The following is a 16059-nucleotide window of genomic DNA, read 5'->3' as shown; positions in this document are numbered from 1 at the left end:
ATCATCATCATATGTAAATACGTGCTTTATAAAGTGGCTCAGTTTGTGCAATATTATAACTGTATCGCAAGTTTACAGTGCGGTCATTGTATTTACGTATATGTACAAAGCATTCTACAAGGAGCACTTGACGGTCTGATTGAGTGCGTTCATAGTTCTTGGGATGAAACTGTTTCTGAACTGTGAGGTCCGTACAGGAAATGCTTTGAAACGTTTGCCATATGAGAGCATTTCAATAGACAGCATGGCTGAGGTAGTGTGTGCTAGATGCTGTATACTGATAATTCTCTTTCCAGTCAGCTGCTGTAGAGCTGTGATTCCACACTCAGATATAGTGATATTAATACTCTGAGTGGTGCAGTGAGAGTAATATTTAAAAACATGATCCGCTGTGGCAACCCCTAACGGGAGCAGCTGAAAGAAGAAGATGAAAAAGGTGCAGTGAGAGTAACAACGCTAAAGCAGCTATGGTATTTAGAACAGTTTGACCAATATGTGGACCATTATATTGTTACAGGTTAATTACAAACAGATGCATTAAACTAATAAACAGTATGCGGTTAATTTCAGTGTATTTATAAAGCCGCGTCAGGGATGTGGATCTAAAAAAGAAAGGAAAACCACACTGGAACAGTAGCACTGCTTTGACGCTGGGTGCCGCCAGTTTGCAAAACCAAGCGGAGAACTTACGTATGCCAGGGTCGGAGCTACCGTAAAATTGTGCGTGGCTTTACATCAAGTTTAGGTTTTATACATCGCGATTTGAACGTGGAAACATTCGTACATAACATTTTTTTGCGTACGCACCATTTATACATGAGGCCCCAGGTCTTTACGGCTCCCTAACCATCCCCTGTCATTATTATTATTATTATTGTTAAGACCCTCTTCAGCTCTACATTACCCAACTACTTACTTGAACATGTTGTCCACAGAAAGTCTTTATCATAGTTGCTTGTTGTCGCACACCACAGTGAGGAATAGTCTGTCATGGTACAAGAGTTGTAAGTTTGTCCCTTATAGATGAAAGGAAAACACAAGAGGCTCCAACAGCATTTCCACCAGCTATCTTAGCACCTGTGTGTTGAATTTAAAATGACCATTAATAAAATTCTATCAAACAATTTAAAAGATTAAATAAAAATAAGTATACCAGTAAGAATGATGAAATCAGCTAATATCCATTTTAAAATATAATTACAATTTTGGGCTGAAACGGGGCCTAGGACAATGAAAAAAATAAATTAAATTCACCAAACAATTTCTGAATTTGGCTAACATGCCCACTTGTTATTGTGACTGCATCATATCCTAACACAATTGAATTTTAAAAACATAATGGCAGAATCTGGAAAAGGGCATATGAATGGACAGCACTATCTCCCTCAACTTGTTTATCATCCAAATGATACTACTTATAAAAGCATTAGGAAAGGAATCCAGGGAGCCGATAATGAAGTTTGGCACTCGCTGGCCTTCAATAAACAGTTTATGGACAATCTAACACTTTCATTCCATCGTTCAAGCAAGATGGGTCCTAGATGCGCTTGATGACTTGGTCATGTTTGTAAGAATGAATTTTAAACCAAAGAAGTCGATAAGCATGGTGATTAAATTTGGAAAGTGATCAGCAAATTTCAGCTGTATGTCCAGGGGTAGGTTATACCATCAATTGAGGAAAACCCAATTGAATGCCTCGGGAAATGGTATGATGCCTCTCTCATTGATAAAACCAATGTAACCAGAACAGAGAAACAGGCGAATAAAAGGCTGAGGAAGACAGAGGCTCCGGGTTTAGCAGGGAATCGTGAGATGAGTGAACAAACATCTTCACAGAATGCTTGACATTCCATCACACTTTATATCAGCAGGTCTATATATCATATCTGGTCAGTTACAGCTTCCCATATCACCAGTGGTTGAGGAGTTGAAGGTGGTAAAGTGTAGGGTGGTTTTGATGTACAGACAATCTAGAAATGGAAAAGTCAATGGTGCAGGCATCACCACAAGATCTGGATATAAACAAACAGCAGACACACTTGCTGCACAGGCTGAAAGTATGCTGACGCTAAAGGACATCATTGGGAACCTGGGCTTGGGGAGACAAGGGCTTGGAACCATCCATTTCCAGCAGTGGGGAATAGTAGACCGAAAAGCAAAGCCGATGCCTATAGGAAGAAGGGTGAAGGGCAAGTGCCACAGAACTTGGATCACAAGAACCCTGGAAAGAGTGGGACCTGCCGATATGGTAGACCACATGGCCAGACCTTTGGAGAATGGAACCCTTCTCTATTTCTTTCCAGCTCTGATCAGTGTACAATATCCTGTCAAAACCAAATTTGGAGACAAATTCAGAGAGGTGAGATTGCGTTGATTTAGACATGTGCAGAGGAGAGATGCTGAGTATATTGGGAAAAGATGCTAACGATAGAGCTGCCAGGAAAAGAGGAAGGCCTAAGAGAAGGTGTATGGATGTGGTGAGAGAGGACATGAGGTGATAGGTATAACAGAACAAGATGGAAAGGAGAGAAAGATATGTAAGAAGATGATCTGCTGTGGCAACCCCTAATGGAAGCAGCAAAAAGGAGAAGATGTAGAGTATAAGAATAGTTTGTAGCTCTTAATGAAGTAAAATACAGTAATTTCCTGTACTCCTGCATATACAGTTAGAGGTTTGACGTGAAAGAGCCAATCTTAGAAAGTTAATGTTTGATGTTAAATTCATACAAGTCAAGTCAAGTTGGGGAGCTTGTACTGGTCGACGAAACAACTCAGGATCCTGTTTGTCAAACCTGAGGCAGACACATGGTCCAGTCCCACCCTCTGAAAATTACCCTTTATCTGCTGCAGCCAGGTGTTACATAGGCGACCCCTTGGCTTGGTCCAGACACTTGGGTCCCCAACAATAATGATTTTAAGAGCTGGATCACTGTCGGGGAAACACGCCACATGGCCATAGTGCCGTAACTGAAGCTCCCTCACAATGTATGTAATGTGCCTCATTCGGGACTCCATGAGCAACCGCTCATTCGACACAAAGTCAAACCAATGGTACCCAAAGATTTTCCAGAGAGACACAGTACCAAAGGAGTCCAGTTTTCGTCTCAGGTCACTGGATAGCTTCCATGTCTCGCAATCATATAGCAAGACAGGAAGCACCAGAACTCTAAAGACTTGGACCTTCGTCCATTTGCATCGATATCGGGAGCGCCACACACCCCTATCCAGTGACCTCATGACCCCACATGCTCTCCGAATCCATCTACTGACTTCATAGGAAGAGTCACCAGAGACATGAATGTCACTGCCAAGGTAAGTAAACCTCTCGACAAGGTCGACACTCTCTCCACAAACAGACACACCACTGATGACTGTGCCCAAGAGGTCATTAAAGGCCTGGAATTAATTTCTACAATAGAATATCCATTTCTTATAGCTAACTAGCCTCACTAGAGCTGCAGCACTGTGTCCCCACATGTTTAATTGTTAACAATATAGATTATTTAAATGAAGTTAAAGTTTTATCTGTATGATATAATAAACATATTTTGCTACATTTCATCTTAAAAATGATATCATCATCATATGTAAATACGTGCTTTATAAAGTGGCTCAGTTTGTGCAATATTATAACTGTATCGCAAGTTTACAGTGCGGTCATTGTATTTACGTATATGTACAAAGCATTCTACAAGGAGCACTTGACGGTCTGATTGAGTGCGTTCATAGTTCTTGGGATGAAACTGTTTCTGAACTGTGAGGTCCGTACAGGAAATGCTTTGAAACGTTTGCCGTATGAGAGCATTTCAATAGACAGCATGGCTGAGGTAGTGTGTGCTAGATGCTGTATACTGATAATTCTCTTTCCAGTTAGCTGCTGTAGAGCTGTGATTCCACACTCAGATATAGTGATATTAATACTCTGAGTGGTGCAGTGAGAGTAATATTTAAAAACATGATCCGCTGTGGCAACCCCTAACGGGAGCAGCTGAAAGAAGAAGATGAAAAAGGTGCAGTGAGAGTAACAACGCTAAAGCAGCTATGGTATTTAGAACAGTTTGACCAATATGTGGACCATTATATTGTTACAGGTTAATTACAAACAGATGCATTAAACTAATAAACAGTATGCGGTTAATTTCAGTGTATTTATAAAGCCGCGTCAGGGATGTGGATCTAAAAAAGAAAGGAAAACCACACTGGAACAGTAGCACTGCTTTGACGCTGGGTGCCGCCAGTTTGCAAAACCAAGCGGAGAACTTACGTATGCCAGGGTTGGAGCTACCGTAAAATTGTGCGTGGCTTTACGTCAAGTTTAGGTTTTATACATCGCGATTTGAACGTGGAAACATTCGTACGTAACATTTTTTTGCGTACGCACCATTTATACATGAGGCCCCAGGTCTTTACGGCTCCCTAACCATCCCCTGTCATTATTATTATTATTATTGTTAAGACCCTCTTCAGCTCTACATTACCCAACTACTTACTTGAACATGTTGTCCACAGAAAGTCTTTATCATAGTTGCTTGTTGTCGCACACCACAGTGAGGAATAGTCTGTCATGGTACAAGAGTTGTAAGTTTGTCCCTTATAGATGAAAGGGAAAACACAAGAGGCTCCAACAGCATTTCCACCAGCTATCTTAGCACCTGTGTGTTGAATTTAAAATGACCATTAATAAAATTCTATCAAACAATTTAAAAGATTAAATAAAAATAAGTATACCAGTAAGAATGATGAAATCAGCTAATATCCATTTTAAAATATAATTACAATTTTGGGCTGAAACGGGGCCTAGGACAATGAAAAAAATAAATTAAATTCACCAAACAATTTCTGAATTTGGCTAACATGCCCACTTGTTATTGTGACTGCATCATATCCTAACACAATTGAATTTTAATAACATAATGGCAGAATCTGGAAAAGGGCATATGAATGGACAGCACTATCTCCCTCAACTTGTTTATCATCCAAATGATACTACTTATAAAAGCATTAGGAAAGGAATCCAGGGAGCTGATAATGAAGTTTGGCACTCGCTGGCCTTCAATAAACAGTTTATGGACAATCTAACACTTTCATTCCATCGTTCAAGCAAGATGGGTCCTAGATGCGCTTGATGACTTGGTCATGTTTGTAAGAATGAATTTTAAACCAAAGAAGTCGATAAGCATGGTGAATAAATTTGGAAAGTGATCAGCAAATTTCAGCTGTATGTCCAGGGGTAGGTTATACCATCAATTGAGGAAAACCCAATTGAATGCCTCGGGAAATGGTATGATGCCTCTCTCATTGATAAAACCAATGTAACCAGAACAGAGAAACAGGCGAATAAAAGGCTGAGGAAGATAGAGGCTCTGGGTTTAGCAGGGAATCGTGAGATGAGTGAACAAACATCTTCACAGAATGCTTGACATTCCACCACACTTTATATCAGCAGGTCTATATATCATGTCTGGTCAGTTACAGCTTCCCATATCACCAGTGGTTGAGGAGTTGAAGGTGGTAAAGTGTAGGGTGGTTTTGATGTACAGACAATCTAGAAATGGAAAAGTCAATGGTGCAGGCATCACCACAAGATCTGGATATAAACAAGCAGCAGACACACCTGCTGCACAGTCTGAAAGTATGCTGACGCTAAAGGACATCATTGGGAACCTGGGCTTGGGGAGACAAGGGCTTGGAACCATCCATTTCCAGCAGTGGGGAATAGTAGACCGAAAAGCAAAGCCGATGCCTATAGGAAGAAGGGTGAAGGGCAAGGGCCATAGAACTTGGATCACAAGAACCCTGGAAAGAGTGGGACCTGCCAGCTCTGATCAGTGTACAATATCCTGCCAAAACCAAATAACATGCACAGGTGGGGAATGAGAGAGGACCCACTGTGTAAGCTATATGCGGGGAGAGTCACTCTGGCACATATTCTGTTGGGGTGCAAGATGGCACTTAGCCAGGGAAGATATAGATGGTACCAGGACAAGGTTGTCAGGGCACTAGCAGATATTTTTGATCAGGAGGTACAGATAAAGCGTCCAGCCTACGTGAGTATAGGTCCACCCATCCACGGAGAAGGTCAGAAGCCGTACTCCAAGAAGAGCCTTTTGCAGCTGGCCCAATCCTGGGAGATGCAGTTAGACCCGGGTAGGAAGCTACATGTTCCCCAGGTAATTCAAACATCTCTAAGGTCTGATATAGTCATATGGTCAAAGGAGACGAAGAGGATCATTCCAATAGAACTGACTGTTTGGTGGGAGAAAGGATGTGAAGAGGACTCAGAGAGATAGGCCACCAAGTATCAGGAATTGGTTCAACAATGCAGGAAAAAAGGATGTCATGTTAGGCTATTTCCAGTCGAGGTCAGTTGCAGAGGTTTCCCTGCAAAATCGATGCAGAAGAACTTCACAGCCCTGGGAATAGAAGGAAGGGAAAGTAAAGTAGCTCTTTGCAGGTTGGGAGAGGGAGCAGAAACAGGCCCTGGTTGGCTCTGGAATAGGCAGAAGGAGATGAGCTGGAAGCCAGGAGAAGATGGGCAGTGATTGACCACCACTGGTGACCCACCAATTGTGGTTTAGGGTCAAAACATCCAAAGAAAGTTGGAAGCCACCTGACAACATCATCACCTGCCCAAAGGCGTCAATCCCAAGAGGTGACTGAGGTTTTGGGCACTAGATTTATTCAAGAGTGAAACTGGAAGGGCCGGTGGGTCAGGTGTGAGCAAATCATTCTAAGTAGTTTTGAACGTAGCCTGCAAGCTGGCACCAAATGCCCTAGCATGAGTTTCATATATCCATCCATTATCCAACCCGCTATATCCAACTACAGGGTCAGGGGGGTCTGCTGGAGCCAATCCCAGCCAACACAGGGTAGCAAGGCAGGAAGCAAACTCCGGGCAGGGCACCAGCCCACCGCAGGGCGCTCACCCACACACACACCAGGGACAATTTTAGAATCGCCAATGAACCTAACCCGCATGCCTTTTTACTTTGGGTGGAAACCGGTGTACCTGGAGGAAACCCATGCAGACATGGGGAGTACATAAAAACTGCACGCAGGGAGGACCCAGGAATCGAACCCTTGTCTCCTAACTGCGAGGCAGCAGCACTACCCACTGCGCCACCATGCAGCCCAGCATGAGTTTCAAAAAGAACTAAAGTATTAAGTTTAATTTAAAATAGTTTTACAGAAATAGGACACAGTCCCAACACATCCAGCAAGAAGTGTTTTTTTTTTATTGATGAAGCAAGCCATAGAGTCTGCCAGTAAACTAATGACTGGATGGAACAGTGCTGTCAAAGATTATAACTCATCATACCTTCTCTCGGATGTGTTAAGTATGGCATGGAGAAACATTATTTAGATTGATAATTGTATTTACAGTACAGGGCAAAAAACCACCATATGTCTGTGGATATGCCCTGGATCTGCCCTTTCCCTTTGCTCAACCTCAACTGGCTCTACTGCCATCCAGAGGCAGTTAATAGAACACTCCTGTCTGAAAAGACATTCTGCTTGACCAGCATGTTTTTGTCTTATATTCCCCTGTCCGTTACACTGGGTCACCTATTTTGCCCCAACTCTTTAAAATCCTTTTGTGTGTCTGACCCTGCCTGTGCTTCATGTCTCTCTACAGCCAAGTTCTACCAAAGAGGGCACCTATGGGTTCCTTTAAACTCAAGAATTGGAGCTGGTGTAGCAGAGACAAGGAGCAGCAGAGGCTGGGACATGGTCAGAGGGGGTCTTCCCAGGAGATTGAACAGGACAGCAAGTGAGTGAGCTGGTTTTAAAGCTCGTAGCAACGTGTGAGGAGTGCTTTACGTTAGGCTGTGTTTCTTTTGCTTTTTACCTCTTTGAGGGCTGAATATTTATACGGCAGCTGACAGGAATGAACATCAGAGCAGTTGCCGGCCGCCACAGATAATGGCGGATCTGGCGAGAAAGTGAAGCGAATGTGCAAAGCAAAATTCTCCGTAGATAACATTTTCCATATTATTGCTGAGTCGGACTCTTACTTATCAGACTCTAATTTTAATGCAAGTGATCTGGGGCCTCATGTATAAACGGTGCGTATGTACAAAAATGTTGCGTAGGGCTGTTTGCATGTTCGAATCTCAATGTATAAAACCTAAACTTGGTGTAAAGCTACTCACATTTCCACAGTAACTCATACCCTGGCGTACGCAAGTTCTGTGCTCGGTTTTGCAGACTGGTGGCACCCAGGGTCAAAGCAGTGCTACTGTTCCAGTGTGGTTTCCCTTTCATTTTTAGATCCACATCCCTAACGCGGCTTTATAAATACACTGAAAATAACTACATATTGTTTATTAGTTTAATGTATCTGATTGTAATTAACCTGTAACAATATAATGGTCCATGGAATGGACAAACTATTCTAAATACCATAGCTGCTTTAGCGTTGTTACTCTCACTGCACCTTCTTCTTCACCTTCTTTCAGCTGCTCCCGTTAGGGGTTTCACAACGGATCATCTTTTTCCATATTACTCTCACTGCACCACTCGGAGCAGCTGATCAGAAAGAGAATTACCAGTATGCAGCATCAAGCACACGCTGCCTCACCCATGCTGCCTATTTGAACTGCTCTCACACGGCAAACGCTTCAAAAACTTCTTGTACGGACCTCATGGTTCAGAAACAGTTTCATCCCAAGAGCTCTAAACGCACTCAATCACTCCATCAAGTGCTCCTTGTAGAGCTGTTTGTTCTTATAAATACAATCACATCACTGTAAACTTGCACTACAGTTATAATATTGTACAACCTGAGCTACTTTAAAAAGCGCGTATTTACATATGAAGATGATATCATTTTTAAGATGAAATGCATCAAAATATGTTTATTATACTATACAGATAAAACTTTAACTTCATTTAAATAATCTATATTGTTAATAATTAAACATGTGAGGACACGGTATCGCTGTGCTAGCGAGGATCTGGCGCTCCGTTCACGGATTGTTCCTACCTCGTGCTATATTCTTGCTGGGACTGGCGTGACACTGTAAGGATTGAATAATTAAACATATACTACGAAGATATTTCCTTAAAAGTTTTGAAGAATTGGCGTTCTAAGCTTACAGATGGCTTGATATCTATTACAGAGCTGATGGTGTGGCGATTGGGTATTTGGAGAAACAAAAGAAAGGACAGGAATTGGGGGTTAGTACATTTGAAAGAGACAGTATTGCTGCAATAAAGTATTTCATCGGAGGTCACATACAATTACTGCACCACTGTGTTCCCATGTTTAATAACATACTTTAACTCCTATCATCATGAAAATGATATCAAGTATACATCTTAGTATTTTATTTATTCAGAGAGCTGTAATATTACAAATTAAATCAATTCTGTGAACTGTCAGAGGAAGAGAAAGCCCAGAAGCACGTAGTGATTCACACACAAAGAGCACATAGAAGATCAAATACAAAACAAAGCATTTAACGTGTTACTTTAGTTACGATGGGATTTGAGAAACTACTAAATTAAACGATTTTAAGATGAAGTTTAAGATGTTCTACTTTAATGACAAAATAAACTACATGATTAAAGTGGAAGTTTCGAGATTAAAGTTGACATTTCTTTTTTCCTACTTTCTGTCTATTTTTTTTTTCTCTGTACCCTAATAAGCTTTCATATGAAACTCAGATGGTGGGCTACGACTCGCCTTTTCACTGCGACTTTGATATCTGACAACTTCTTTTTTATTTCGGTCAGTGTGCGACTTTGTGAACTTGAGCTTTCGACTTTCTCGAACACTCTGTCACTCGATCAGCGTCCTTTTGTTGTTTATATCACTGCTTAAACCAACATATTTCCCCTCGTGCTTTTGCCATTGCTGAGCTTAAGGGCTATTTATATTGATTTGCATATTCAAAGAGGCGTAATTCTGGGAGATGATGGGGTAGGATAGCAGGTGCGTGCACATGCGTTACTTTTCACACTGACCGTGATTTATGTAGCTGAAGAATGTGGAAGTTGGCATTCGCACAGATTTATGCATCTGGATTTTTTTGTGCATAAGCATATTTCCGCTTTTGTGCTTACACCGTGTTATAGTGTGAATTCTATGCACAGCATTATGCATGAGGCCCCAGGATATTGAATAATGAAAGTGTGGAATATTAACATACAGTAGTGTCTTGTACTTTGAATGTTCCAGAGTTGGAACACTGAATTCGAGAAAAATTTGGTCAAGAATTCAAACAATGCTTCTACGTTCAAACTGCATGCACAGTGAAAAATGCAGGAACAGATGGCATTTACACTCGCTGTGCGCCTAAGTCATCTCTTTCTCTGGCTGTAAAAGCATCTCTTGCATTACACTCATGTGTTTTCTGTGCTTTTTTCACTTTATTTTTGGTGTGTTGGGTTATATATTATGAGGGACTGTCTAGGCGCCATTAGGATGGAAGGACAGGGGGAGACAGCTTACACAGGGCTTTGTCTCCCCCAGAACGATAGATGGCAGCCAGCCCAGGCTCACATAGCCACATGGTTATTGTAGTCCTGGGGACAGTCCTGTTGGGTCCCATGAGGACTGCCAGTGGGAGCTGCTCGGATTTGGGAGTCAATGCTCCGTGGGGCTCCAACTTTATCCAGAAGTGCTTCGGATCTGCAGCATCATATCATTGGGGTCACTCTCAGGAGATTAGATAAAGGAAGCTGCCTGTCTCACATCTAGGAATCAAAATCAAAGCTTGCATGAAGGAAGCAGCAACTGAGAGAGATGGGATTGCTTTATTTTGTTTATTCTGCTTGTGCAGACTTGTGGCTCTACACAAAATAAAGACTTTTGAGCTTTGAACTTGTGTCCTGAGCCTGCTTGTGTTAGGTGTTTTGGGACCTGGAGTGCCCCCTACTGTCCACAATGTACAACTCCTATCTATTAACCATGGCGTCCAAGAAGAACGTGGAAGCAACAAAGCTTAAGAGGAAGGTTGTGGTATTGCCGATTGAGGTGAAAAAGGAACTTAACACAAAACATGAAAGCAGTACATGTGTGGCAGATCTCGCAGTCACGTTTAAGATACCAAAGTAGAAGGAAGCGAGAACACTACAAGTACAGTTACTTGATGTGTTTATGGAAGATGACTTTCCCTCCAAACAGTAACCTTTCTCTTCCTCTGCACCACCTGTACGGGACATCACCACTCTTCACTAAGGTACAGTAAATTCAGTTTTAAATGCATTTTATTATACAGAATTTATGCATTCTGTTTTCATGTTTCTATTTATTATTTAGGGCATGTAATTGTGATATTTGTAGCTTAAATTGGGTGTATTTGCTGTTAAAGTTTATCAAAAGGGGTATTGTTTAGGGTCTGTTAATGGATTCATTCACTTTCCATTATTTCTAATGGGGAAAACTGATTTGAGCGGCCTCCTGAAATAAATTAAATGTGAAGTACAAGGCACTACTGTTTTTTCATTACTGTAGTTGTGGCCTTAAAAAAACTACAAAAAAGCACTGCTTTTTGGAGATTTAAGTATCATAGTGCATTTGTTCAATTCCCCCAGCCCCCCTTACACTCTGCCCATGCATAAAGATGTGAACAAACTCATTATCTCAAATCCTGATTGAGACCGATCATTCGAAACAAAAGGAAAAACTGAAAAAACTGAAGATGAGCAAACTAAGTGGGAGAGTGAAACCACTTTAAATCTTATTTCCACAAAATAACCTTTATTAAAAAGAGAGAAACTATGTAAGATGCAAAACCCTTTTACCCCAGCCAATCCTAAAAGAAAATAAGTAAAACTTACCTTCTAATGTGCTAAAAGCATTTAAGAGAAGGAGTATTGACAGGTTCAGAATCCATATTCTGCGTGGTGCTCCGTTGTTCAGCATAGTCAAGCAGTTGGAATAGTGTGTAGGCCTCGATGGAAACAAAAACAACCTGTGAAAATATTTTCAGAAATGAAAGACCATTCAGCCTTTTATTTCTCATCATTTTCCATTCATCCTGAGATTCTATAGGGACTCTAACGTCCTCTAAAAAGGCAATGTTCAAAATGTAATAATTTTTATATGTTACAGGTTTTCTTGCTCTTTCCCAAAGTTTTGTAGATGTTAGTGATCCCCTGTCCATATTCATGCTAACCAATTCCCCCTTCTGGAAAAAAAATCCCATCAAATTAAAAATCGTGTGAGGATTTGATCCAAATTTCAAGCAAAATTTTGTTGTTAGTACTAAAACATAGAAAAAGTTTGTCTTTTAGGTATGTGTTCAACTTTTTTGTATTTCCTGTCGAAGACATAGGTCTTTGTAGACACGGAATACACGTGAAATGCATGTGTTCCAAATAAAAATATATATTTTTACCCTATACAGCTTTAGGTACTACTTCACTCATTGATAAAAAAGGCTTGAGCTGGGAGAGGTTTTTGCCGTTTCTGTGGAGGTGGGAGGATGTGATAGTAGGCTGCTTGATGTTTTTGCTTATTGACACATTTACAAGACAAAAGACTCTGATGGAGAGGTGATAACGGATTTAAGGTGGGCTGGGTTTACGAGTTTTTTCGTAGGCTTTGGTAATTCGAGTGTTAAAGGGTCGGAGTCTTTCCTTAAACACTGTATCTCAAACAGTCATCTTAGATAACCATTGGCTTTATTTCAGTTATCACACTAAATTATCACACTATTTAAAGAATAACAAACAGTGTTCCTGTTGTTAGTGCCATATCACAAATTGGTCTCCATTTGAGCAGATCTTCAAGTACAAATTCTATTGGTAAGGACTTCCAATACAACTCAGAGTCCGGCCACGTGCAAAAGTATGCAGACGACACTGCTATCGTGGGCTGGGGAGGCAGCATAAAGAAGAGGGACGCCTAACGCCTGGACAAACTGGTGAGGAAGGCAGGCTCTGTTGTAGACACGGAGTTGGACATTTTGACATCCGTGGCAGAGCGACGGGTTTTGAGCAGGCTCCAGTCAATCATGGAGAATCCACTGCATCCACTGAACAGGATCATCTCCAGACAGAGGAGCAGCTCCAGAGACAGACTGCTGTCACCGTCCTGCTCCACTGACAGACTGAGGAGACCCCACACCATGCAACTCTTCAATTCCACCCGGTGGCTCTAATGGTTGGGCGGGGGTTGTAAACGTTAATATTATACAAAATTATTGTCTGTCTGTTATATTTTCATTGTTAACACTCTTTAATGTAATATTGCTCTTTATCAGTATGCTGCTGCTGGAGTATTTGAATTTCCCCTTGGGATTAATAACGTATCGCTCTATCACTTAACACCATACCACCAATCTGAAATCACTCCTCTCTCTGATCAAACATAAGGTGTCTAAACTTAAGCTCAGTTAGCACTCGGCTCTCCATTTGGAGTCAAGCAAAATGACATCTCTTATTGGCTAACTAAAAAATGACAATATGCAAGCTTCCGAGGCAGCTCAGGCCCCTTCTTCAGGTGAGATGTAATCATTACAAGTTTAGGTTTACAAGAATGGAAATCTTGATATGATTGAAATATATGCTTCCTGTTTGTATCATGTTCTTAGAATAATGTTCTGAATTGATCCTTGTTGTGTTTTGTGGTCATTATGTGTCTGACCATTTTTGCTTGCTTGTGTGTGTCATCTGAGCGAAATGTTTGCTTTAGGCGACAGATTGAATGATTTTGAGTTGACCATTTGCTTTTGGGCTGGAAGTCTGGGATTTGAACAGATGAGCGAGATTTTTATGATATTGCGTTTAAATCTTTGAGGGAATTGAGGGCACTTTCAGTGAAATTGGTTTAAGCAATTGGGAAAAACTGTAAAGAGCAAGAAACTGAAATGATGTTAATTAGCAGCAAAAACCAGTCACTGATTCAGAAAATTTTTAGATTGAAAACCTGTAGCCTTTATGTCTCTCCAGGATTGGAGTCGGCCACCCCTGCCATAGACGGACTGTAGGGAGCCATCATGGCACACCCGGAAGTGCTGCCAAAGTAGGTCAACGAGCACCTGGAGCACTTCTGAGGGTGTTATAAAAGGAGCAAGAGTTGGGAGGAAGGAGACAAAGCTTGTTGGAGAGGAATGGAGGAGAAAGAAAGAGAAGTGTGTTAAGGTGTGCTGTTGGTGCATTGGGGCTGTGTTGTGTCACTGTGGAAAACGGGGAAGCTGTTGCCCACAGGTGAAGAAAAAATAAAATAAAAACATGTATTTGTTTTTATATGTGTACTTCCTGCGACTGTCTGCGTCGGGTTAAACGCTGGTATAGCGCCATCTACTGCCACAGCATACATGGGAGATGGAGCTGCTTGCAAGCAGGAAATAACTGCAAAATTACACAGACATTGTGAGAAATAAAACAATTGTAATTACAAAACAATGCCATACATTAAATTTGAAATGTCAAGAATCAACTCCATTACTTTATTGCTTTGTATATTTGGCCCTGATGCTCTGTTACATTGATACTAAGGTTTAAGTTTAGGTTTAGGTTTAGGTAGACTTTACTATTCCTGAGGGATATTTGTTTTCAGCAGGAAAGTACAAAACCAGAAATCATTGTTACACAGATCTAAAAGATAAACAGAGACGCATCATTTGACAACCAATGTTACTTCATAAGCACACACTCAAGATCAATACAAAGACGTATCCTTACTTTAAACAGTACACAAAATAATAAGGCACAATTTAACATTTAGCAGCATCCCAACAAGTATCAAATTTAACATGTATATAGCTCCAGGAATAAAAGACTTCTTAAACCTGTTGCCCTTTACCTTTGGAAACCTAAATATGCAACCTGATGGTAACAGCTGGAATTTCGAGCAAAGAGGATGGCTACTCTCTGACAGAATTGAGTTGGCTTTCTTTCTAACCTGTTTGCTATCGTTTTAGTGGTAGATGTCTGTTGTGAACCAATAATTCTAATGCAAATTTTTAAAATTGTGTTATGATGGCTTATATTATTATTGCTGAGGTTGTCAAACTAACAGATAAAAGCAAATGTAACAATGGTTTCAATAAAGGACTTATAAAGAAGTGTCATTATGATTTTGTCTACTTTAAATCAGTTTCCTAAGAAAGCAAAGTTGTGTCTGCACTTTTTACAGATTGGCTCTGTGTTAAAATCAACGTTTAGTTTGTTATCAATGATTGTTCCCAGATTTTGTATTGCACTACCATCTCCATCGTCTCCCCTTTAATCAGAATTGAGACAGTGGTTGGCGGAGAGCACCTGAAGTCTTCAACCATATCTTTTGCCTTAGAAATATTCAGTAGTAAATTAGAGTGACTGACACTAAGCTTATTAATTCTGTGAAATACAAATAAATCTTTTTCTAGAACTGCTGTTGTCATTCTGCCGGGGAGTTCAGGACTGAGAATCCAGACTTGCCAGTATGATCAGCGACAAAGGAGAAACAATTGTAGGGGAAAGATAGTAAAACTTTCAGAAGCATTAAATCTATACTAATAAAAGGCAAAGCCCTCACTGACTGACTGACTGACTGACTCACTGACTGACTGACTCACTGACTCATCACTAATTCTCCAACTTCCCGTGTAGGTAGAAGGCTGAAATTTGGCAGGCTCATTCCTTACAGCTTCCTTACAAAAGTTGGACAGGTTTCATTTCGAAAATCTAAGCTATTTTTCTGCATATACTGTAATGGAGTTGAGCTCGAAAGCCGTGGGGTGGCGGAGTTTCGTGTGACATCATCACACCTCCTACGTAATCACGCCGTACGTAGAAAACCAGGAAGAGCTCCAAAAACCGCTGATGAAAACATACATTATATAATTAAGAAGGCAGCGAAACAATTAGAAGCGAGCGAGTGACATATAAAACCATATTCAGCGGCTCATGTGAACTGACGAGTCGCAGACAAAAAGCAACAGTTCCAAAGAGTGCTGAACAAAAACTGAATTACACTGCTACACTCAAAGAGACAAACCACACGCTGTGGTGCAATAGTAGAGCCTTCGCCTGTAGCGCTGGCGTCCGAGGTTCGATTCCCGAGAGGGGATGCACTGAGTATGTACACGCGCTTCCCGATTCATTTTAGCCTCGCATCCCCTT

The 16059-nt window shown here is 41.0% G+C and overlaps 1 protein-coding gene and 1 long non-coding RNA gene across 2 annotated transcripts in view; both read right to left on the bottom strand.

Annotated features, from left to right (window-relative positions):
* The window catches only part of LOC120526373 (epididymal sperm-binding protein 1-like), a 47992-nt gene extending 46982 nt beyond the window's left edge, over positions 1-1010 (bottom strand). Inside the window, exon 1 of the mRNA XM_039749506.1 lies at positions 917-1010. Within this exon, the coding sequence (XP_039605440.1) occupies positions 917-992 (76 nt within the window). The 5' untranslated portion in view covers positions 993-1010. The remainder of the gene's footprint in view (positions 1-916) is intronic.
* A 25-nt stretch (positions 1011-1035) lies between these two features.
* The window catches only part of LOC120526375, a 28260-nt gene continuing 13236 nt past the window's right edge, over positions 1036-16059 (bottom strand). The window contains exons 2-4 of the long non-coding RNA XR_005633144.1: positions 11788-11921; positions 4491-4652; positions 1036-1077 (exon numbers count right to left, since the gene is read on the bottom strand). This is a non-coding gene — a long non-coding RNA (uncharacterized LOC120526375). The remainder of the gene's footprint in view (positions 1078-4490; positions 4653-11787; positions 11922-16059) is intronic.

This window comes from Polypterus senegalus, chromosome 3, assembly GCF_016835505.1.
Source record: "Polypterus senegalus isolate Bchr_013 chromosome 3, ASM1683550v1, whole genome shotgun sequence".
In the NCBI taxonomy this organism is placed as follows: domain Eukaryota; kingdom Metazoa; phylum Chordata; class Cladistia; order Polypteriformes; family Polypteridae; genus Polypterus; species Polypterus senegalus.
The sequence above is the reverse complement of the archived record's forward strand: the minus strand, read 5'-3'. Positions and strand labels throughout refer to the sequence as shown.